The 22,824-nt window shown below is 36.8% G+C and overlaps 1 protein-coding gene and 1 pseudogene across 6 annotated transcripts in view; one reads left to right on the top strand and one right to left on the bottom strand.

Moving 5' to 3' along the window:
- Window positions 1-22,824, top strand: part of Pik3cb (phosphatidylinositol-4,5-bisphosphate 3-kinase catalytic subunit beta) — a 172,754-nt gene that overhangs the window by 53,790 nt on the left and 96,140 nt on the right. For 4 of the 6 annotated variants that reach the window (XM_004834330.3, XM_087186229.1, XM_021249649.2 and 1 more), the window contains 2 exons: window positions 15,687-15,873; window positions 17,941-18,166. In XM_004834330.3, the coding sequence (XP_004834387.1) occupies window positions 15,703-15,873; window positions 17,941-18,166 (397 nt within the window). In that variant the 5' untranslated portion in view covers window positions 15,687-15,702. Of the gene's footprint in view, window positions 1-10,162; window positions 10,261-15,497; window positions 15,598-15,686; window positions 15,874-17,940; window positions 18,167-22,824 lie in introns of those variants that run through there. The other 2 variants (XM_087186227.1, XM_087186228.1) reach the window with 2 other exon arrangements.
- LOC101723856 (ADP-ribosylation factor-like protein 5A pseudogene) lies at window positions 10,539-12,702 on the bottom strand (annotated as a pseudogene).

Below are 22,824 nucleotides of genomic sequence, written 5' to 3'. Positions count from 1 at the left end.
ACATCTCCAGCCCCTTTTGATTTTGAGACAGGTCTCACTAAGTTGCCCAGGCTGGGTGCAAACTTATGATCTTCCTGTTTAGCATCTGCTCAAGAGGATGGTATGTCATTGTGTGTCATGATGGGAATCTTTACAATGAAGATTTTCATTTGAAAAAAATAAAGTGGATTGTTTCAGAGCCTAGCTGTGTATTTTAGAATCATCAACTCATATGACTTATAAAATAACCTATCTATGAAGGCTATTAACATTCTTTAGATCTGAGAATCTACTGAATTAAATTTTCATTAGTTCAATCAATCAATTAATTATTTGAGACAGGTTCTTGCTATGTAGTTCAGACTGGCCTTGAACTCACTATGTAACCTAGACTGGCCTTGAACTCAAAGTAATCTGCCTCAGACTCCCAAGTGCTGGGATTATAGGCATGCCCCACCATGCTTGGCTCTTCATTAGTTCTTTTATTTGGATGAAATAATGTCAATAATTGCCCTCTTTTCCTTTGGAGAGCCAATGTTGTGGATTATGTTTCTGAATTTCTCTTTATACTTTTTCTGTCAATAACTTTTTTTTTGGTACTGGGGATCAAACTCGGGTCCTTGTGCTTGCAAGGCAGGCGGCAGAACCACTGAGCTAAATCCCTGGCCCTGTCAATAACTTTCTAAGAAAGTTCTTGGGAAGACAGGAGTGATTTACTACTCTCTGGTGTCTTTTGCATAAATAGATTTGTATGGGGTTTGAGCCTATTACTCATTCAGTGATTATCAGTGAATGAAGAAAAAAGGGAGGGGTGGATAAAAAGCCTAGATTATAGAGCTTGTCTGAGCATCCTTTTCACTCTAAGATTTACCTTTCCCAAAGCCCAGACTGCTGCTCTAGGTGACCTCAAAGATGGAATCTCAGATGAAAACCACCTAGGGGAATCTCATTTAAGCAAACTGGTTTGGTTTCCTCAGGCTGTGGATAAAACTCGGGCCTTTGGGGTTACCTTGATTGTGAGTTATTTTTTTTTTTTTTTTTTGGTACCGGAGATCGAACTCAGGTCCTTGCGCTTATGAGGCTGGCGCTGGGACCACTGAGCTAAATCCCTGGCCCAATTGTGAGTGATTTTGAAGAAGCCTAAATCCTTACACATGAAGTCCTCAATAGAGAAAGACATCTTACTAAATAAAAATGAAAAACACTGGGGCTAGGTTTTATAGCTCAGTGATAAAGCCCTTTCCCAGCACCCAGCATGCATGAAGCCCTGGGTTCAGTCTCAAGCACTTAAAGAAAGAATGAAGAAAGTAAAAAACACTGATACTCTACATAGGCAATACATAAAAACTTTGAATTTTTTTTGGGGGGTACCGGGGATAGAACTCTAGACCCTGTGCTTTCAAGGCAGGCACCACTGAGCTAAATCCCCAGCCCAAAACTTTGATTTTATAAGTAACAAAGTAATGTACATTAGCTCAAAAGTTAGATAATTGACTAAAATTGGAAAGTTCTAATACAGCCCTCTTAATGAGTACTATAGTGAGAATATAAATTGCTACAACCTTTCTAGAAGGCACCGTTCAAGAAAGTTTGACAATATGTACAAATAACCTTTAGTTTTCTCTGAGACTGAATATTTGACACATGCAACACTAAGGAGGAAAGGTTTATTTGGCTCACAGTTGGTTGAGGTTTTAGTACATAGTTCACTGGCTCTTAGGCAGGGCGTTATGGCAGAAGAGAAAGAGCTCATGGCTTGGCTCTCAGGAAGCAGAGAGAGAGAGATCAAGGGAGGTGGGAGGGAGTTAAACCCTTCTAGGCCATGCCCCCAGTAACTTACCTCCTCTTGGCTTCACCTCCCAAGTTCTACTTAGCTATAAACTCGTCTGTGGACTAATCTACTGATGAGTATCACACTCCCATGATCCAATAACTTCCCAAAAGCCTCACCTATGAGCATGTGAGGCTTTGAGGGGCCATCTAGATATTAAACTGTAACGCCCCTAAAAAAGCATATACTAGTGATTCTAAACCCCATTGGAGCCAGAGTCCTTTTTAGTATCATGTTTTGTGATTTTTTTTTTTACTTTATTGAAATGAAACTTTAAGAGGTGTAATCTACCAATACATGCAATAAAACATAATGTTCTGACTATAATATGAAGGAAGTTTTTTTTGTTTTTTGTGTTTTTGTTGCGTAAGAGTCTCACTATGTAGTTCAGGCTAGCCTTGAACTTATTATGTAGCCCAGGCTGGCCTTGAACTCATGGCCATCCTTCCTCGTCAGCCTCCTAAGTGCTGCATCAGTAATCCCGAGTGCTAGGTTTACAGGGGTGTGCTACCACACCTGGCCTTTGAACTGATTTTGATCCCTTCATCCTAAATAAATGATGTAACACAGTAAAAACAGTAAAATATCTAACAAAAGCATAACAGAAATGAAGTAAAAATACCTTTGCTAAGACTCACAGCATCTCATTAATTGAATGTTATCCAAAAGAAGTTAACACAGCTCTGCTAGTGCAGAAATATTTTGTGGGATTTCTGTAGAAACTGTGATTAATTTGGGAAATATATGTGATTAAATCACCTGAAAGGCAACTGGTGGTCACTTTTTGAGAAATCATTGCTCTGATTTCTTTCACACCTAGAAATCAGGGCTGATGATTATATGCTGTGAATAAGAGACATGACTGTTGTTTGCACAGGAAAGAAATAGGTCATATTAATATTAGTCCTTAGGTAAACCAATATTAGTCTTCATTTATTGAGTTCCTTTTGAATGTAAAATGCTATGTAAGATGCTGTTCTTTATGTGCTGTTTTGTATAATCTTTACACAAATTCTTTAAGGTGGTATTATTCTTTTTCATAAATTAGTGAAATGAAGCTCAGAGATTGAAACTGTTATCAAAAGGATCTAGCCGAATACTGATCAGCCTTATACCACATTAAAAGAGATAGTTGTAGAATAAAAACTCAAATATGTACATAATGACTCCTATAAATTTAGACTTTCTTCATGAGTAGAAGAAATAACATTTACTTAGTGGATATTTTTATCTGAGATAAGTCCTTTATTAAATTTAAAGTTTATTTTGTAGTGCTTGTCTTTTAAGACTCAAAGATGACAACCTCTCCCCGTCCCCAAAGAGAAATTTAAGTAATACATATTACTTATTTAAATTTGGATTTTAATGTTACAGGGAGTTTATTTGGATGGGCTAGAGCTATTTATGGATTATAGATAGCCAATTGGGGAAAAGTTTTTAAAAATAGAGAGGAATTCCTTGAGCAAGATAAGAGTTAATTTTGTCTGTTTAGGGTAGTACAGAAGTCATTTTGTTATGTTAAATGTATGTGTTGTGGTTTTTAAAAATTGCTGTGCATTCATAAACACTGAAATAAACCTGGCTTATAATTTTAGTATATGTGCTGCCAAAATGAACACTGGCTTATAATTTTAAAACTTGTTTTATAGAGGCATTTTGAGTAATAATAATATACATTATTTATAGTTAGGTTAAAAATTAAGAATGTGAGGCTGGTTGTGGTGGTGCATGTCTATAATCCTAGCCTTGATGTGGGAGAATTGCTTCGAGTTGGAGGTCAGCCTGGTCTACATAGTGAGTTCAAAGCCAGCCTGAACTATATAGCATGACCCTGTCTCAAAAAACAAAAAAGCAAAAAACAACAACAAAAAAAATAAGAATGTAGTTTATAAATACTAAGAATGACAGGTGTGGTGGCACATGCCTGCAATCCCAGCATGGGAAAGGCTGAAGCAGGAGGATCACTTTAAGTTTGAGCCAGCCTGGGCTACATAGTGAGTTGAAAAGTAGCCTAAGCCACATAGTGAGACCCTGTCTCAAAAGACCAAAACAGCCCCCCCCCAACAGTAGCAAAACAACAACAAAAAACTAGTGAACCGAGACATATTAAGGATTTAGTTCTTCCTTTGGATCCAAAACGTCCAGAATAATAGAACTTTAAAAGAGTATATAAACTGTATGTCCTTATTGGAAACATTATTTTTAGTTACTTTTAAACTATATTGGTTTTCCAGCCTTGGTTTCTATGCATTTGGTTGTACTTGTATTTTTTGTATATACTTTAATTCATTGGCAGTATTGGAGACTAAACCGAGGGGCTTTCCACTGAGCTATAATCCTAGCTTTTTTGTAATTTTTTGTTTTCAGACAGACTCTTGCTAAATTGTCTAGGGTGAGTTTGAATTTACAGTCCTCCTGCCTCAGCCTTCCAGAATGCTGGGAGATTACAAGCTTGTGCCACCATGTCCGGCACAAATTATTTGTTTTTAAAGGGAATGTGGAATATGACAGGGTTGAAAACCATTCTAGTAGCCTAAAGTGCTTGAAACCTTGAAAACTGGTGTATTAGAAATGCTTTTATTAAAGTGATACACAAGGACAAACGTGTTTGACTGTAGTTGATACAGTCTTTCTAGAATGTTTGCAAAGTCTGGCTCAATTTTTATTAAATTGTTAATATACAATATCAAGGTAGAGGATGTAATGTTATAATATTCCCTTTGAAAATTTACCCCTCATTGGGAAAAATGTTTTTAGTTATTCAAACTTAGCACTGCTTTATAGTCTTCTTTAATGTCTTATTGAATTGTTAGAATATTTCTGAATCAGTTGACAAGTTTGATATAAGGAATTTCTCCTTGAAATTTTAGATAGGGAATGTAATGTAGAGATTGATATTCCTTTGTAAGTGAGAAAAGATTTTTTTTTCCATCCTTAAGCATTGTCAACTTAAAGCTAAAGAATAAAACTTTCCTTTCTGATCTGTCTGAAGATGTCACAAGAGGCTTTGGGTGCACCTCATTAATAAAATGCCTGCTTTGTATGCATAAAGTGCAGAGAGGGGCAAGGAGGGGAGAGGGAAGGAGAGAGAAAAGAAGAGAGTGAGGAGAGAGAGGGAGAGAGATTATAAGAAAAATATTTAGTCTTTGCAGTGTGTTTTGCCACTTTAAAAAAAATTTAAGACTTTTATTGTAAAATATAGAAAAGTACATAAAACATAAATGTAGATGTGTGAATTTTCCTGAAATGAGTACTTATATTCATTTTCTTTATATTAAAAACAATAGCTTTTTTTTTTTTGTACTGGGGATCGAACTTGGGACCTTGCACTTGCTGAGGCAAGTGGTGGAACCAGTGAGCTAACTCCCCAACCCAATAGCTATTCTTTTGACAATTTAGAAGTTCCCCAGCTTTCCTGAATTTAAGAAAGGTTCCATATCCTGAGAATAAGCACTTCTGTGGTCCTAACATTAGTTGAAAATACATTATTTTCTTAAATACCTGGGATTACAACTCAGTAAGAGTCCCATTTTGGGTTCCTCATCACATGCCAGGAGTTTATAGATTGGAAACTTGGTGGCTTTAGGCAAAGCTCGATCTATAATAAATGATGATCTAATCAGAACTATTTTATTCATTTATGGAAAAATACACTCAAGGTATAGAATGAAATGTTATAAAACCATATATGAATAGATTTATATGATTTCTGAGTTAAATTATTTCAGTTTCCTTGAGTTGTAGAAAAAATGACATTGTATCTGTGTGTTTGTAAAATACTGCTTTTTATTATTGATTAAGTTTATTGGTACATTTTAGGTATACAATACAATTACATTCATCATTGGGATCTTGTACCTTTACATGATGTATCTTGGTTCTTAAAATACTGGTTTTTAAAAATATTACAGATTTCCAGGTGTGGTGGCACTGTAATCCCAGAATTTAGGAGGCTGAGGCAGGAGGATCACTGTGAGTTTGAGGCCAGCCCGGGATACATAGTGAGCTTGAGGCCAGCCTGAACTACACAGAGACCCTGTCTCAAAAAACCAAAACCAACCAACCAAACAAACAAACCTCTACAGATTAAATTCAGGACCTTAACAGTAAACTACATCCCTAGCCCTTCTTTTATACTTTGAGACCAGGTCTCACTAGGTCGCTTAGTGGCCCATATTGGGTTGAATTTATGATCCTTCCATAGTGCCAGGATTATAAGCATGTACCACCATGCCTGGCTAAAAGAATTTGTCTCTGTCTCTGTTTCTCCCTTTCCCTGCCCCCCTCCACCCACCTCCTTTTCTGTACTGGGGATCGAACTTAGGAGGCCTCACTCATGCTTGGCTTGGCAAGCACTCTACCACTGAGCTACACCTCAGCCAAATATTGCTTTGATTTTTACATACTTCTGTCACTTTTTTTTCATCTCAAAATCCTTAAGTCTACCTTAGTGCTTTTTCCTCTAATAGCCCAGAAGTTTAGAATTCCATATCTGGGAAGTTGATGCTGTCGGGTGCGAATGGTGGTACAGTAATGTACATTCAGTCTCTGAAAAGGGGCTTCTGTGGACTTTACACTTTAGGATGCCTCCCCTGGCCCCTTTTCTATTTTTTCAGACAGGGTCTTGGTGTGTAGTACAGGTTGGTTTTGAATTCACTGTGTAGCTCAGACTGGCCTTGAACTCACAGTCTTCCTGCCTCAAGTTCAGGAGTGCTGGCATTGTAGGCCACCATACTTGGCTTCCAGAGATTTTTTTTCAAGTTTCATACTCCTATGTTACTATTGTTATTCATTGAGTGGTTTTATTTCAGTTGTGAGTCTTGTTGAAACCAGGCATAGCAGTGCATACTTGTAATCCCAGAACTCTGAGAAGTTGAGGCAGTTGCATTACAAGTTTGAGCTCACCCTGAGCAAATTAGTGACTTAGTGCTGCCCTGTCTCAAAATAAAAACAAATGGTTAGATATGTAGCTCAGTGTGAAGGCTCTGTTTTCATTCCTAGTCTTCTGCAAGAAAAAAAAAATCTTGTGTTGAAGAAACCAGTAGTATGTAATTCTCTGACAGATGGATGATGTTTCATAATTGTTAATTTTTTTTTTTTTTTGCTAATTTCCTTTTCCTCTTAGCTTTTGTTGGCAACTCTTGATTAAGATACAGTATATAGTACAGTACTTGCTGTGACTTGTTCAGGAGCTGGCTTGACTCCTGTCTTTGCATGGTGGTACTTGAATGTAAGCAAAGCATGGTCTTTAATTTGATGAATCATGTTTTCATTCAGCAGATATTTACTGAATATCTATTACTGACAAGTCAGAAGCTCCTTCATTGAAAATAGCTTAGAAAGGGTACTCTGAAGTGATTCACCTAAAGTGATTTCAGGACTAATGACTCAAATCACATTTGTGGTGACTTTGTTCATTTCTATGAATGTTTTTCAAAAGTTTCTAAGCATATAGGGTCCTCTCCTTATGCACTGATGAGAGACAGTAGTTTAAAAAGCATGGTCCTCAATCCTCAGGCCCCACCCACCCACCCCCCATCATGGTCTGAGTCTGTGGGGAGCTTACAATCGTTTTTTGTATTTTCTTTTTCTGTTAATGTGTGTATTTTGCTCTAATCCATCTCCCCATTTTCTGCCTTATGCTCTTCCCACCTCTTTCTTATTCCTTTCCACTTGTCTAATATTAATCTGTCTTACTTTCTTGTCATCTCTCAGATTCCACATGTTAATGAGAACATATGATATTTATCTGAGTTTGTCTTATTTTGCTGAACATGATGGTTTCCACATCCATTTGTTTTCCTGCAATTGACAGAATTTTGTTCTTTCTTGTAGCTAGGCAATATGCCATTGTGTGTATATAAACATTTTCTTTGTCCACCCATCTGTTGGTGGGCAGTCTTGGCTTTTTCCATGGCTATTGGGCATTGTGTCACAATAAACATGGGTATGCAAGTATCCCTGTAGTATGCTGACTTTAATTCCTTCAGGTATGTACCAAGGAGTGCCATAACTGGGTCACATGCTAGCTTTTTGGGGGGGGGGCAGGAGTCTCACTGTGTTGTAGTACAGGCTGGATTTGAACTTGTGGCAGTCCTCCTGCCTCAGCCTCCCTGGTGCTGGAATTACACGCCTAGCTCTCTATATTTAGTTTTCTAAGGAACCTCTATACTTATTTTCATAGTGGTTGTACTAATTTACCTTCTTACCTGAAGTGTAGAAGTCCTCACCCCCACATCCTCGCCAACAGTTATTGTTTCCTGTATTCTTTAACCTTTCTGACTGGAGTAAGATGGAATTTCAGTGTTTTGCATATACTTATTGTCAATTTTGTACTTCTGTTAGAAGTTTCTCTTCAATTCATTTGCCCATTTTTGATTGGGCTATTTCATTTTGGTGGTGTTTTTTAGTTCTTTTTATATTCTAGATACTAATCCTCTGTGAAAGGAATAGCTGGTAAAGATTTTCTTCCATTCTGTAGGGTGTCTCTTCACTCTGTTTCTTGATGTGCAAAAACTTTTTAATTTTATGTAGTCAGATTTGTTGATTCTTATTATTATTTCCTGTGTTATTGGAGTCCTATTTAGGAAGTCTTTGCCTGTGCTTATGGCTTCAAGTGTTTCCCTTGTGTTTACTTTTAGCAGCTTCAAAGTTTCAAGTTGTTTTTTTTTAGTACTTTAAGATTTACTTTGTAAAAGCATGTTGACAAATATTAAATGTTTTATCTGCATTTGAACATTAAAACAAATATAAAACACAAAAATCAATCGTTAATACTGATCTTCCATGTCTAGTTTGGATTTAGATATTGAGTAATTTATATTTTATAGAAAGAAACTTTCAAAGTTTCATCAATGCTTTTATTGTGTGTACTATTATTATTCTTTACCAAAACCTTCACTGAAATTTAAAAAGCTGGTGTTAAGAGTTGTTATTTTTCTTGAATATTCTCTAACATGCCATTCTGAATTAACCTTCAAAATTTCAGAGCATGAAAGATGTATGAATAGAGTACCCAAAAATATGTTTTAACACAGGTTAATTTTGTTTATAATTATGACAGAAACACCTTTAAAGATAGTAAAAGACAAACCAAAAAACCCTATGCAAATATAAAAGGTGTTTTAGGTCAAGTTATTTCTTAGTACAGATAATATACCATGTCAATCAATTTCTCAGTCAAATTCACAAAGGCATTAAAAAATTGCACTTTTGGGCCAGGGATTTAGCTCAGTGGTTCCTCCGCCTGCCTCGCAAGCGCAAGCGCAAGGACCTGAGTTTGATCCCTGGTACCAAAAAAAAAAAAAAAAATTGCACTTTATAATTGTTAAGCAGTGCATTTATGTGGTGGAAGAAAATATAAGAGAACTTACAGGAACAAAATCTCAAACTACTCCAACTCCTAAAATAAAGAGATTTCCAAATTAAGAAATTACCAGTATTGCTTGGAAAGTATGCTTTACTCATACTCTCAAATTCACTTTAATTGCTTGGCATATAATTTAGTAAAAAAGACTTTAGATAAATTGTTTAATAGTAGTTTTAGAGTTTTACCTCTCTGGATAGACATTTTTACGTAATAGTTTTCAATTAAGAAATCACTGGATAGTTTTAATCACAATTTATGATCAACTGATTAATAGATTAACAATTTATTCAGCAATTTAGAAAACCAACAAAAGGAATAAATGTGGTAAATCTTCACTGTGCAATTTGGTCCATTAGTAATACCAAGCCAAGAATCTGACACTCTACTCGATTGGGCTGTTTCCATGTGTGCTAGTATGCAACAAAAAATAGGTATGCTATGTCAAGCTCGCTCACTCCTTCCTCCCTCTCTCGCCCTCTCTCTCTCTCTCTCTTTGAAGAGCAGCTCAATGATTTGGGAGGGTTAGTTAGTACAATACAGATAACATAGGAGCAAAGTACAAAACAGCACTTTAGCCCCAGTGCCAGTACTTACTTCATTATGGTAACAACGAAAGATATTAATTTTTGTTATTTGCTTTTCTTAGAATATAAATCAAAGCCATTAACTTGAACTTGAGGTATGTACACAGTACATATACAGCCATAAGCAAAATACTTTTTTTTTTTTTTTGGTACTGGGGATTGAACTCAGGTCCTTGCACTTGCGAGGCAGGCAGCGGAACTACTGAGCTAAATCCCCAGCCCGCAAAATGCTTTTTTGTAAGTAACATTATATTTCAAAATACTGGAAAAAGTATGTGCTGATTTGTATTTTGACTTGATGGAATAAGAAGAGAACAACATTCAACTAGGGAGGGTTTTACTGACAATAAAGCTCTTTAAAGTTCAAAATGTCTTCCTCTCCCTTTGTACTTACGATAGGTTCTACAATGTCCTGAGAGGATTTATTACGAGAAAAATATCAATCACAGCTTTAATAGCATACTTTGGAAGGAATTAATGAGAAAGCACATTGGAAGGTGAAACTTCATCCTTGTTTTCAGTTTTTGTTTTTGTTTTTTTTTTTTTGGGTACCGGGGATCGAACTTGGGACCTTGTGCTTGCGAGGCAGGCGGTGGAACCACTGAGCTAAATCCCTGGTCCTCCTTGTTTTCAAATAAGTGGTCTTAATTTTTCGTCTTTAGAAAAAGTTTAAATCAGTTTATTATAAATATATTTAGACCATTAAGTTTTATAGCTTTCAGGTAAAGTCCAGCACTTTGTTTATATAAAGTCTATGAGAAGAGATCAGTAGAGATCATTTAGTCTTAAATTGTGACATCATCCATTCAAGCCCTTGGCATAATCCCTTGCCAGTAAGAGCGCAGCATGCCTGGATATGTCACTGGTGATCTTTAATATAAGTGAACTTCAAGAACTGGGAGATTTCTGCTACAGTCATGCATTCTTTAACAGCAAAAATCAACAGTCCAGCTTTCCTTAGATCATCGTGAGCTAACATTTTGTAGAGTTCTCTAGTTACAGAAATCCTCTGTCTGTACTGTCCACAGCTATTACAAACTCTGTGTTAGTATATTATGTATTCCAGGAAGAGTGAAGAGATTCTTGGCCACCAATATCCGGCACCAGGAAACACGTATTATTAACCACTATCTCTTTCTACATTACTGCCTGTTGTAGGGGATGTATGTACAACTTCATTCACAGAAAATTGGTAAAAGATGGTAGTTTTCCCTGCATTATCCAACCCAACAATGATGACTTTTCTGGTGATTGAACAGAGCCACTTCAGCCACCGGGACCGCCAGGCCTCCCCTGGTTCAGACTGCGGGAGAGACACGCTGGAGCCACCGCCTCTGATGCTGCTGCTCCTACGCTGCTGGCCGCAGGCCGTCCTGCCGTGCACTAAGCCCCGCCGCTGCCGCTGGGGCACTAGCTGCTGCTGAGGCACTCGCTTGGCTCGTGGACATTGCCGCCTTGTTGTCTGCGACGAGCCACGCGGGCCTCCGTCCTCCCCACCGCCCTCCCCCAGTTCCTCACTGTGTTGCCCTCAAAGTTTCAAGTTTTAAACCTAGGTCTCTTTAAAAAAAACCAAAACAAACAAACAAACCTAGGACTCTTATCCATTTGGAATTTATTTTTCTATAGCGAGTGACAAGGGTGAGAGAGGAGGCTCATCCTCTACAAGTGAATATTCACCACCATCTGTTAAAGGCTGCCTTTTCTCCAACATATATTTTTGGCTCCTTTGTCCAGAATCAGATGATTATAGTTGTATGGAATTTTTTCTGTGTTTTCTGTTCTGTTCCATTGGTCTATGTGTCTTTGTTTGTGCCAGTGTCATGCTGTATTTGTTACTATGGCTTTGTAATACAGTTTGAAATCAGGTATTGTGATGCTTTGGCTATTGTGGGTCTTTTGTGTTTCCATATAAATTTTTTTTTTTTTTTTTTTTGGTTCCGGGGATCAAACTCAGGACCTTGAGCTTGCAAGGCAGGCACAGTGCCCCTGAGCCAGATCCCTGGCCCCGCTCCCATATAAATTTTAGGATTTTTTTTTCTAGTTCTGTGAAGAATGGCATTGGTATTTTAATGAGGATTGTATTGAATCTTTACATCGCTTTTGATAGTATGGCCATTTTGACATTAATTCTGCCAATCCACGAACATTGGAGGTCTTTCCATTTTCTGATGTCTTCATTTTTTTCCTCAGAGTTCTGAAATTTTGATTGTAGAAGTCATCTGCTTCTGTTTTATGATGAAATTATTGTGAATGGGGTTGTTTCCCTGATTTCTCAGCTGGTCTGTTATTGGTGTATAGTAAAGCTATTGATTTTTAAATGTTGATTTTTATATCCTGATAAACTGCTGAATTCATTGATCAGATTTCAAAGTCTTTAGTCCTTTAAAGGCTTAGGATCATATCATCTGCAAGCAAGGATAATTTGACTTTTTTTGCTTTCTTGTTTGTATCCTTTTTAGTATTTTTTTTCTCTTGTTTAATTGCTCTAGCCAAAACTTCAAGAACTATATTTATATTTATTATATTTGTATTATTTTATATTTATTATATTTATTACAGTCCATCTATATTTAAATTTCTTTGGATTGTTTCAAAGAGTTTTTTTATAATTGACTTGTTCAAATTAACATTGGATCTGGCTCTTTTATTTTATTTTTTATTTTTTTGGTACCGGAGTTTGAACTCAGGTTCTTGCACTTGAGCAGCAGGCGGCAAAACCACTGAGCTAAATCCCCGGCCTGGATCTGGCTCTTTTCTTCTCCCACTACTCCTTATAACCTCTGTTCTTGTTAGCTAGAGAAACTGTATCATTAGTTTTATTTAAGATCCCATATTCTCTGCTTGGCTGATTGGTTCCTTGAAGTGTTTAGCTTCTCCCTCTACTTACTGCAAACTGGTATGTAGATCAGCTGTAGAGGCTTGTTTGGAGTCAGGTTCATTTTTGTTTTGTTTGAAGCCAAGTATAGAGTGGTAAGTACTTCCTGTTATATTTTGTGAGGAAAAACATGTTTGGTGCTCCCGCTTTTGGTGATGATAGGATTGATCAGAAGATTCAGGTGGTGTCAATAAGATACATTCATTGTAAAATTCTTCATCGTCCTTTCACTTCATCATTGTTTTTAGCATCCAGTGATTAATGATCAATGTCTAGACCCATTATTTCATTGGGGATTGCTAAATGATTTTCTAATTTAACATATTCCTGCCAACTTGAGCCACCGGTAGTACATGCATGACTATCCCATCAGGTGACTTGTACCAGTGGTGGTACAAATGGATCTAATCACTTTTATTGGTCTTTTTACTAATAAAATTAATAAAAAGTCTATAAAAGATCAAATCTAGTTGGTTGTTTGAATTTGAATAATTACTGCCCAAATTAAATTTTTTTTAATCTTTCAGTTCATTTTATTGTAATTTCCTTTTTTTTCTGGTATCAGGGATGGAACTCAGGACCTTTTGCTTGCAAGGCAGGCACAGTGCCACTGAGCTAAATCCCCGGCCCTTTAGTTCATTTTAATGTCTTTTGCTTAAGACAGCAGCCATTCCCAGGTTGCAACCACAACTTCCCCATGTTCTCATGACCACACTTCACCCTCTACTTAAAACTTATTCTTCCCTATTGTTTTTCCCATCTTAGGCAAAACAGTAACCAAAACCAGGATGATCCCAGTCAGTTAGAATAGGAGCTGGGCCAAGAGAACGAAGAGCACAGCAGCCCAGACCCAGGTACCCAGCCTTCTCTGCACAGCAGGTGGAGCACTAGCCCAGGACAAGGCGGGTGGGCAGCACCCTGTGCTCCAATTAAATATTACTATTTATACCGATTTAAAAATTATTATAACCAACTCACAAATTTATTTTATTAAATGAAAAGTATTTATATTCATGAGTACTTTATCAATAATTTATTCTCTAAAACTTTTTTTGGAGACTGGGTCTTACTATATGATTCAGGCTGGCCTTAAATTCACCATGTAGCCCAGGCTGAACTCGAACTCGAAGCAGTCCTTCTGCCTCAGTTGCTAAGCGCTGGGATTACGGATGTGCACCACCACACCCAGCTTATTCTCAATTTAAACATGGAAATTAAAAAAAAACAACAGGAAATTTTACAAGCACCCCATTGCTGGTGTGTGTATGAATGTTTACAACTACTGTACCACAAGTTTAGCTGTATTACAATTTTTTACACCATTGTAGTGTTTTCCTTAAGGAACTGTAATATGATGACATCTGGATTGCTAAATCAATGCCTTTTTTTTTTTCTGGTACCAGGGGTCGAACTCAGAACTTTACGCTTACAAGGCAGGCAAGGCGCCATTGAGCTAAATCCCTGGCCCCAGTCAGTGTTTTTTTTTTTTTTTTGGCATTATTGTAATCAGAGACCCCCCCCCCCCAAGTGGTACAAGCTGGCCAGTGGGATAGTCATGCCTATACCACTGGTGGTTCAAGCTGGTGGGAATGATTGAATTCAAATCAGAGCTGCCTGGCAGTGGCAGTGAGACCTACGAATTACAGCCCCATTGTGAATGTGTGAAAAAGAACTCACAGTGTGTGCACATATGTGTTTCATTTGTTGGGTTGGGGTTTAATATGAGTATTTTTCATATGAACACAGGTTTAGCAGTAGAAAAGCAAATGCACTTAAGGCACGAGGTCTTGGGTTGTAGAGTGATGGTAAAAGCAAGGAGAAAGAGACCAGAGTCATATCCTGAAGGGTCCTGTGACCTGGATTGAGGGATGGGTCTTTTTAATGCTTTTTTTTTTTTTTTTTTTGGTACTGGGGATCGAACTCATGACCTTGTGTTTGCGAGGCAGGCGCTGGAACCACTGAGCTAAATCCCCAGCCCCAATGCTTAAGTATTGAGCTTTCTGTTTTTTTGGTACTGGGGTTTGAACTCAGGTCCTTGCACTTGAGCAGCAGGTGGCAAAACCACTGAGCTAAATCCCCAGCCTTGAGCTTTCTTGATTACCATTTTCATTGGAGTTTGCAGAGAAAAACTCAGCTCATGGATGTAATACTTCCTAAGATATAGTCAGGAGAAAATCAATTGGTGAGTGGTTAATTGAATTTCTCAAGACCCTGTAATTCTTACCCTATAGTTGGTTTTTTGTTTGTTTGTTTTGTTTTGTTGAAACAAGGTCTTGTTATACATACAGTTCAGGCTAGCATTGAATTTAGTACATAGCCCAAGCTGGTCTTGAATTTATGGTAATTCTCCTGCTTCAGCCTCCTATGTGCTGGGATTAAGGCATGTACTACCATGCCTGGCTGAACTATAGTTCTTTCAGATGTGTCATACACTTACCTTGAGTTTGAATAAATGGTGTGTATATATATATATAAAACATTTATGAAGTGATAACTAAAAACATATTTAAATAATTTATTGCCTCAAACTTATGGCAATCCTCTGCCTCAGCCTTCCGAGTGCTGGGATTAGAGGCATCTACCACCATGTCTGGCTGCTCTTGTTTTTAAAATACTACATTATTTAATTGGCCTCCTATAATTGGCTATATTAAAATCCAAAGACTAGTTACAGATTGTTGTGTTTGTCTCACGTATATTTATATCTGTACTGTTCTTCTTCTGAGCAGGTGGCTGTGTTGTACAGGTAGCCTCATACTCCTGGGCTCACGTGATCCTTTTGCCTCAGCCTCCCAAACAGCTGGGAGTACAGGCATTTGTCACAATGCCTGAATTATCATGCTTTGCTTTGCTTTATTCTTTCAGTCTTACTACGTACCTCAGGCTCATCTTGAACTCACTGTGTAACCCAGGCTGGCCTCATATTTGTGATCCTCCTGCTTCAGACTCCTGAGTGCTGGTATTACACTATACCTAGCAGATTTACCATACTTTAATATACAGTTTAGCTAATGACTATTTTACTGTGTTTGACTTATTTGTTTCCAGGGCCGCTTGGTTATGAATGTGCTTCAGTTTCATAATGCCTCCTGCTATGGCAGACATCCTTGACATCTGGGCAGTAGATTCACAAATAGCTTCGGATGGCTCCATAGCTGTGGATTTCCTTTTACCCACTGGGATTTATATCCAGTTGGAGGTACCACGGGAAGCTACCATTTCCTATATTAAGCAGGTATGTTAAAGATCAAATTTCTGAAGACTTAGCTTATTTTCTGTCACTTGGGGGAAATGTCATTTTGTTGTAGAAATGTTTATAATGAAAATCATGTGATCAATTTGATACATGCCCTTTTTATGGACATATCAAATGTGCCAATCCTCATTTCCATTTTATAGCCTCTGGCTATTCCTGACACTGAACTGTTGATACTGTTTTTTTTTAATTGTGAAACATAGTAGCATCAATAGATACATATTTACAATGCTAGACAGCCATCACCACTATCCCTTTCTGGCACTTTTCCATCATCTCAAACTTTATAACCGTAATTTCTCTTTATATTCCAGGTCCTAATGATCTGTATTTTAGTTTTTGTTTCTGAATTTGCATATTCTAGGCACCTTATATAAGTAGAATCCTACAACAAATACCTGTCTGTTTTTGTGTGGCTTATTTTACTTAGCATTATGTTTTCACAGTCTTCCATGTTGTAGCGTGCATCCTAATTTCATTCATTTTTAGGGCTAAATAATATTCCATTATATATATGTGTGTGTATATATATGTGTATGTGTGTGTATATCACATATATATATATATTACATTTTGTTTGTCCATTTGTCTGTTGATAAACCTTTCGGTTGTTTCCAGCTTTTGGACATTGTGAATAATACCACTGGGAATATGGGTGTACAGATATTTGTTTGAATCCTTGCTTTCAGTTCTTTTGGGTAGAAGTGGGATTTGTTGAATTATATGGCAATTCTGTGTTTGGGCATTTGTTTGCTTGTTTGTTTATTGGAGTTATGTGTCAAATCCAGAGCCTGATGCATGGTAGGCAAGTGCTCTACTACTGAGCTACATCCTAGACCCTCACCTTGGTGTTGAACTTGCACAGTTTTGAGTGCTGCATTACAGGTGTACAGGTACACTGTATCTGGTTAATTTTTAACTTTGATGAAGTCCTGTTTCCTTTTTTTTTCTTTGTTGCCTGTACTTTCTCAATTTATTTGTTGGTTTGTTTTGTGGTGCTAGGTATCCAACCCAGGGCTTCACTTATGCCACTAAACTACATCTCCAGCCCCTCCCATTTGTCCTGTATCAGACAGTCTAGGGGTTGACCACAAGTTTTACTCCAGGTGTCTTATCTGTACCTCTGGGTTTTTTTGTTTGTTTGTTTTTTACTGGCTGTTGTCAAACTATGTAACCCTTCTTTGTGTGTGTTACTGTGTTTGTATGACAAACCTCTTTTACATTATATCATCCAGAGACATGGGAGGAGATGATGAAAAATTGTGCTCATTTTTTTCTTTTTCTTTCTTTTTTTTGTGTACTGGGGATTGAACTCGAGACCTTGCATTTGTGAGGCAGGCAGGAGAACCACTGAGCTAAATTCCTGGCCCCCTTGTGCTCATTTTGAAAGGTCAATGTTAGTAAGAATATACCTCTTATGAGTAGAAAAAAAAAATAGGGGATCCTAAGACGTTAAAAAAAAAAGAATATAGGGCAAACATAATTTAAGTTTTGTATGAAGATGCTTTAAATTTTTACTCTTTTATTAGAAGTTATTTATAATGTTTAGGAATTTTAAATATAAAAATATTAATTCTTTTCTCTCTTGTGGTACTGTGATTTGACTCCAGTGCCTTGAATATACCAGACAAGTACTGTACCATGGAGCTAGTACATCTGTGGCCCCCCCTTATTGATTCTTAATCTTCATGAATAATTTGCTTTTAATAGTCTTATTTGTAATGCACATTTTATGTTCTATGTGGTTATATTATTTTACAAACAAAGGATAATACCATATGTATGTTTATTCTTTGCCATTTAAAAAACAAAAACTTAAATGTGTTTGCAGTGGCCTTCCATGTAAGAATGTATTTCTATTTTATTTTCTTAATTTTATAATATTCTGTAATTGACTTAGCCAGTCTGTCATTACTAAACATTTGATTTGTGCACATGATTTTTTATTTTTACAAACACTGCTGTAGTAGGTATCCTTGCACAGGTATGTTTGTTACAGTTATGCCAGTGTTTCCATTCCAGATAATGTGTCATTTGTTCCTGCAGATGTTATGGAAGCAAGTGCACAGTTACCCAATGTTTAACCTGCTTATGGACATTGACTCCTATATGTTTGCATGTGTGAATCAAACTGCTGTATATGAGGAACTTGAAGATGAAACACGAAGACTTTGCGATGTTAGACCTTTTCTTCCAGTTCTCAAGTTAGTGACAAGAAGTTGTGATCCAGGGGAAAAATTGGACTCAAAAATTGGAGTCCTTATAGGAAAAGGTAATTTAAAATTCTTAGTGTGAATTCTTAGATTATCTATTGTTACATGTACAAACATAGTAAGTGTATTCTGACATTACTTTTCAAAGAATAATCCCTGTACTACTGTCAGTTTGAGATAAGGTAAGTGCAGAATTGAAAGCACATGTTTAGATACTCCTCTTGTAATGTGATGGCTTATGCATTGTATGTCTTTTTCTTTACCAATGATTTATTTTTATATTACAAAGGTATTTGCCTTTGAATTGGAGAGAAAAAAAATTATTTCTTGGTTGGGCATGGTGTCTCACGCCTGTAATCCCAGGACTTGGGGGGCTGAGGCAGGAGGATCACTGTGAGTTCAAGGCCAGCCTGGGCTACATAATGAGTTAAAGGCCAGCCTGAACTACACAGCAAGGCCCTGTCTCAAAAAAAAACCAAAAAAAAAAAAAAAAAAAAACCAACCAAATTTCTTTACCTTAGATAGCTTGAGAAACTTTTTTTAACAAGACACACTCTTAATTTTTTATGAACTACCCCTAGAATACTAACCTTTTACAACTCTCTATGCCAACCAAAACTTTCAGCTGCTTGAGTTTCCAGAAACCTCATGTTTTTGTTTGTTTGTTTGTTTGTTTTGGTACTGGGGATTGAACTCTGGTCCTTGTGCTTGTGCAGCAGGCGCCAAAACCACTGAGCTAAATCCCCGGCCCAGAAACCTCATGTTTTTGACAAATTTTACTCCTTAACTGAAATTATCTTTAATTATAAATTATTTTTGTTGAGTCAAGATATATCATGTCTGCATTATTCCTTGCAAATTAAGTATACAGAAAATTGTAACAAAATTAATGACATAGAATCTTAGGAGTCTCAAGGGCTGATGATGGTATATCAGTATCTTGCTTCAAGAGGTACTGACTTAACTCTGGAGTGAAAGAGGTTATTGAGGAGGAGACTTTAAAGACTAAGTACAAAACTAGAAAATTTACTTGAGGATTTTGGATCTGATTGGGTACCTATACTGATTAGATTTACTAATGTAGCATCACATAATACTGTCCCCTTTAAGATGCCCTTTTTTGACTTGATGTATAGTAATTCAGGCTATCTAATGATTACTATGTAACTCATTTAAGGGAATATTAGAATACAATCTTGTTGGTTTACTACAGTATACTGATATTTGAGACACTTAAAGTGTTTGATTATTTGAGACAGTGGCTAGTTTATTTTTGGAAATAATTTTTCCCCGTTAAATAATTTTAGAATTTCATATCCTATACATCTCTTTCTTTTTTTAAAATAAATTTTATTTTATTTTATCCCATTTCTCCCCCTCAAGTGCCCTCCCCTCCCTATTTTCACTTCTTTTCTTGTCCCTTCCTTCCTTTCTCCCTCCCTCCTCCCTTGTTCCCGTTCCCATTTGAACACTTTTTTCCCATTTCCCAACATCCATTATACATTTCAGTCCTTATTTCTACTTTTGGCTTCTCACACCAGAGAAACAATGCGATATTTATACATGTGTGTCCGATTTATTTCACTTAGGAGTATGGTCTCAAGGTACATCCCTTTAGCTATAAATGTCTCAAGCTTATCCTTCTTTATGGCAGAGTAGTACTTCATTGTATAAAAAAACCCACATCTTCTTTATCCACTCATCAGTTGATTGGGCATTTGGGCTGTTTCCAAGATTTAGCTACTACAAACTGTGCCACTATAAACATGGGTGTGCGTGTATCACTGTGGTAAGATGCTTTTAATTCTTTCAGGAAGATACCAAGAAGAGGTATATCTAGTTTTAGTTTTTTGAGAAAGCTCCACAATGATTTCTACAGTGGTTGCACCAGTGTATACTCCTACCAAGAGCGGAAAAGGGTTCCTTTTTCCCTACAGCCCCACGGGAATTTGTTATTGGTCGATTTCCTGCTAGCAGCCATTATTTCTGGAGTGAGGTGGAATCTCAGAGTTGTTTTAATTTGCATCTCTCAAATGACCAGTGTTACTGAACATTTTTTCATGTATTTATTTGCTGTTTCTACTTATTCATCTTAGAAATGTCTTTTCATTTCAGATGCTCAGTTTTTGTTTGTTTGTTTGTTTTGTTTTTCTGGTACCAGGGATGGAACTCGGGACTTTGTGCTTACGAGGCAGGTGGTGTCACCACTGAGCTAAATCCCTGGCCCAAGATGCTCTTTTTTTTTTTTTTTTTTTTTTTTTTTTGGTACCAGGGATTGAACTCAGGTCCTTGCACTTGCACAGCAGGCAGCGAAACCACTGAGCTAAATCCCTGGCAAGATGCTCATTTTTTGATTGGGTCTTTAAATTTGGGGGGTTTGATTTTCTTTGAGTTTTTTATATAGTCTAGATTACAGTCCTTTATCTAATGAATAGCTGGTAAAAAATTTTTTCCCACACTTTGTGTTGTCTCTTCACTCTGTTGGTGGTTTCTCTTGACGTGCAGAAGCTTTTTAGTAAGATGAGGTCCCTGTTGTTGATTCTTTTTAGTATTTCCTGTGCGGTCTGGGTTTTGTTCATGAAGTCTCTGCCTACTCCTGTGTCCTCAAGAGTTCTACCTATTTTCTCTTCCAGCAGATTTAGTGTTTCTGTTTTAATATTTAGATCTTTGATCCATTTTGATTTTAGGTTAGTGTATGGTGAAAGATATGGCTCTTGTTTCACTCTTTGGTATGTGAAAAGCCAGTTTTTCCAGCACCATTTATTAAAGAGGCTATCTTTCTTCCAGTGAAGGTGTTTGGCTCCTTTGTCAAAGATAAGGTGGTTGAGTAAGTCTGGAGTTGTTTCTGTATCCTCTGGTCTGTTCCATTGATCCTCAGAGCTGTTCTTTTGCCAGTACCATGCTGGGTTTTTTTGGTACCAGGGATCGAACTTGGGTCCTTGAGCTTGCGCAGCAGGTGGCGAAACCACTGAGCTAAATCCCTGGCCCTAATGCTGTTTTTATTGCAGTAATTTTGTAGTATAATTTCAAGTCAGGGATTGTGATATCCCCTGCTTTGCCTTTGTTGCCCAGAATTGCCTTGCTATTCTAGGTCTCTTCTGGTTCCAAATGAATTTTAAGATTTTTTTTCTAATTCTGTGAGATATGCTGTTGGGATTTTGATTGGGATTGCATTGAATTCTATAACAATTTTGGAAGTATGGCCGTTTTTCACTATATTGGTTCTTCCTATCCAAGAATAAGGAATATTTTTCCATTTTCAGATGACCTCTTCAATCTCCTTTTTTAGAGTACTGTAGTTTTCAAAGTAGAGGTCTTTTACCTCCTTTATTAGATTTATTCCTAGGTAGTTCATTTTTGGATGCTATTGTGAAAGATGCTGTTTCTCTAATTTTTCTCTTCATGAGTCTGTTATTTGTGTATAGGAATGCTATTGATTTTTGAGTGTTGACTTTGTATCCAGTTATGCCACTGAATTTGGTTATCAAATCCAAAAGTCTTTTGGTGGAGTTTTTGGGGTCTTCTATTAGAGTCTCATGTCATCCACAAATAATGATAATTATCTTCTTCCTTTCCTATCTTCATTCCTTTTATTTCTTTCTCTTGCCTAATTGCTCTGGCTAGTGTTTTCAGAACTATATTGAATAAAAGTGGTGACAGTGGACATCTTCTCTTGTTCTTGATTTTAGAGTGAAAGCTTTCAGTTTTTGTCCATTTAGTATGATGTTGGCCATTGGTTTGTCATAGATGGCTTTATCAGATTCAGATAAAGATCATCTATACCAATTTTTTGTAGGTTTTTTTTTTTTTTATCATGAATGGGTGTTGGACCTTGTCAAATGCTTTTTCTGTATTTATTGAGAGGATCATGTTTTTTTCCTTGGCTCAGTTAATATAGTGTAGTACATTTATTTTTTTATTTTTTTATTTTTTTGTAGTACATTTATTGATTTGCATATGTTGAACCATCCCTGGATCCCTGGGATAAATCCAGCTTGGTCACGGTGTATAACCTTTTTGATGATTTGGTGCATTGTGTTTGCCAGTATCTTACTGAGGATTTTTGCATCTGTGTTCATTAGGGAGATTGGCCTGTAATTGTCCTTTTTGGTTGGATCCTTGTCTGGTTTAGAATCAGGATGATACTTGCTTCCAGGAATGAATTTGGGAATATTGCTTCCCTTTCAGTTTCATTAAAGAGTTTGAGGAGTAGCAGTATTAGATCTTCTCTAAATTTCTTGTACAATTCAGCAGTGAATCCGTCATGGCCAGGGCTTTTCTTTGTTGGTAGGTTTTTAATTGCATATTCAGTTTCATTGGCTGATATTGGTTTATTTAGAATTTCTGTATATTAATTCAGTTTTGGTAATTCATCATATACATCTTTTTTTTTGCCCTCAGTAGAAAGCATTCCTTTCTATTTTTTTTGGCTATGATGATTTTGATAGAATTTTAATTTTTATTAACTAGAACAAAATTTTCCTTTATTAGGTTCTTTATATCCGCCTGATAGAAAAATTTTTTTTGTTTTAATTCTCATATAAATTTTTCTATAGAGTATGCCCTGCAATTTATTATTATTTTTTTTTTTTATTTTTTTTTGGTACCGGGGATCGAACTCCGGTCCTTGTGCTTGCACAGCAGGCAGCGAAACCACTGAGCTAAATCCCTGGCCCAACCCTGCAATTTAATGATCAAGATTAAAATAGTGTTTTAA

This window comes from Heterocephalus glaber, unplaced genomic scaffold (genome assembly GCF_053883595.1).
Source record: "Heterocephalus glaber isolate CG9 unplaced genomic scaffold, H.glaber_assembly_v1.0 deba00001504, whole genome shotgun sequence".
NCBI lineage: Eukaryota > Metazoa > Chordata > Mammalia > Rodentia > Bathyergidae > Heterocephalus > Heterocephalus glaber.
The sequence above is the reverse complement of the archived record's forward strand: the minus strand, read 5'-3'. Positions and strand labels throughout refer to the sequence as shown.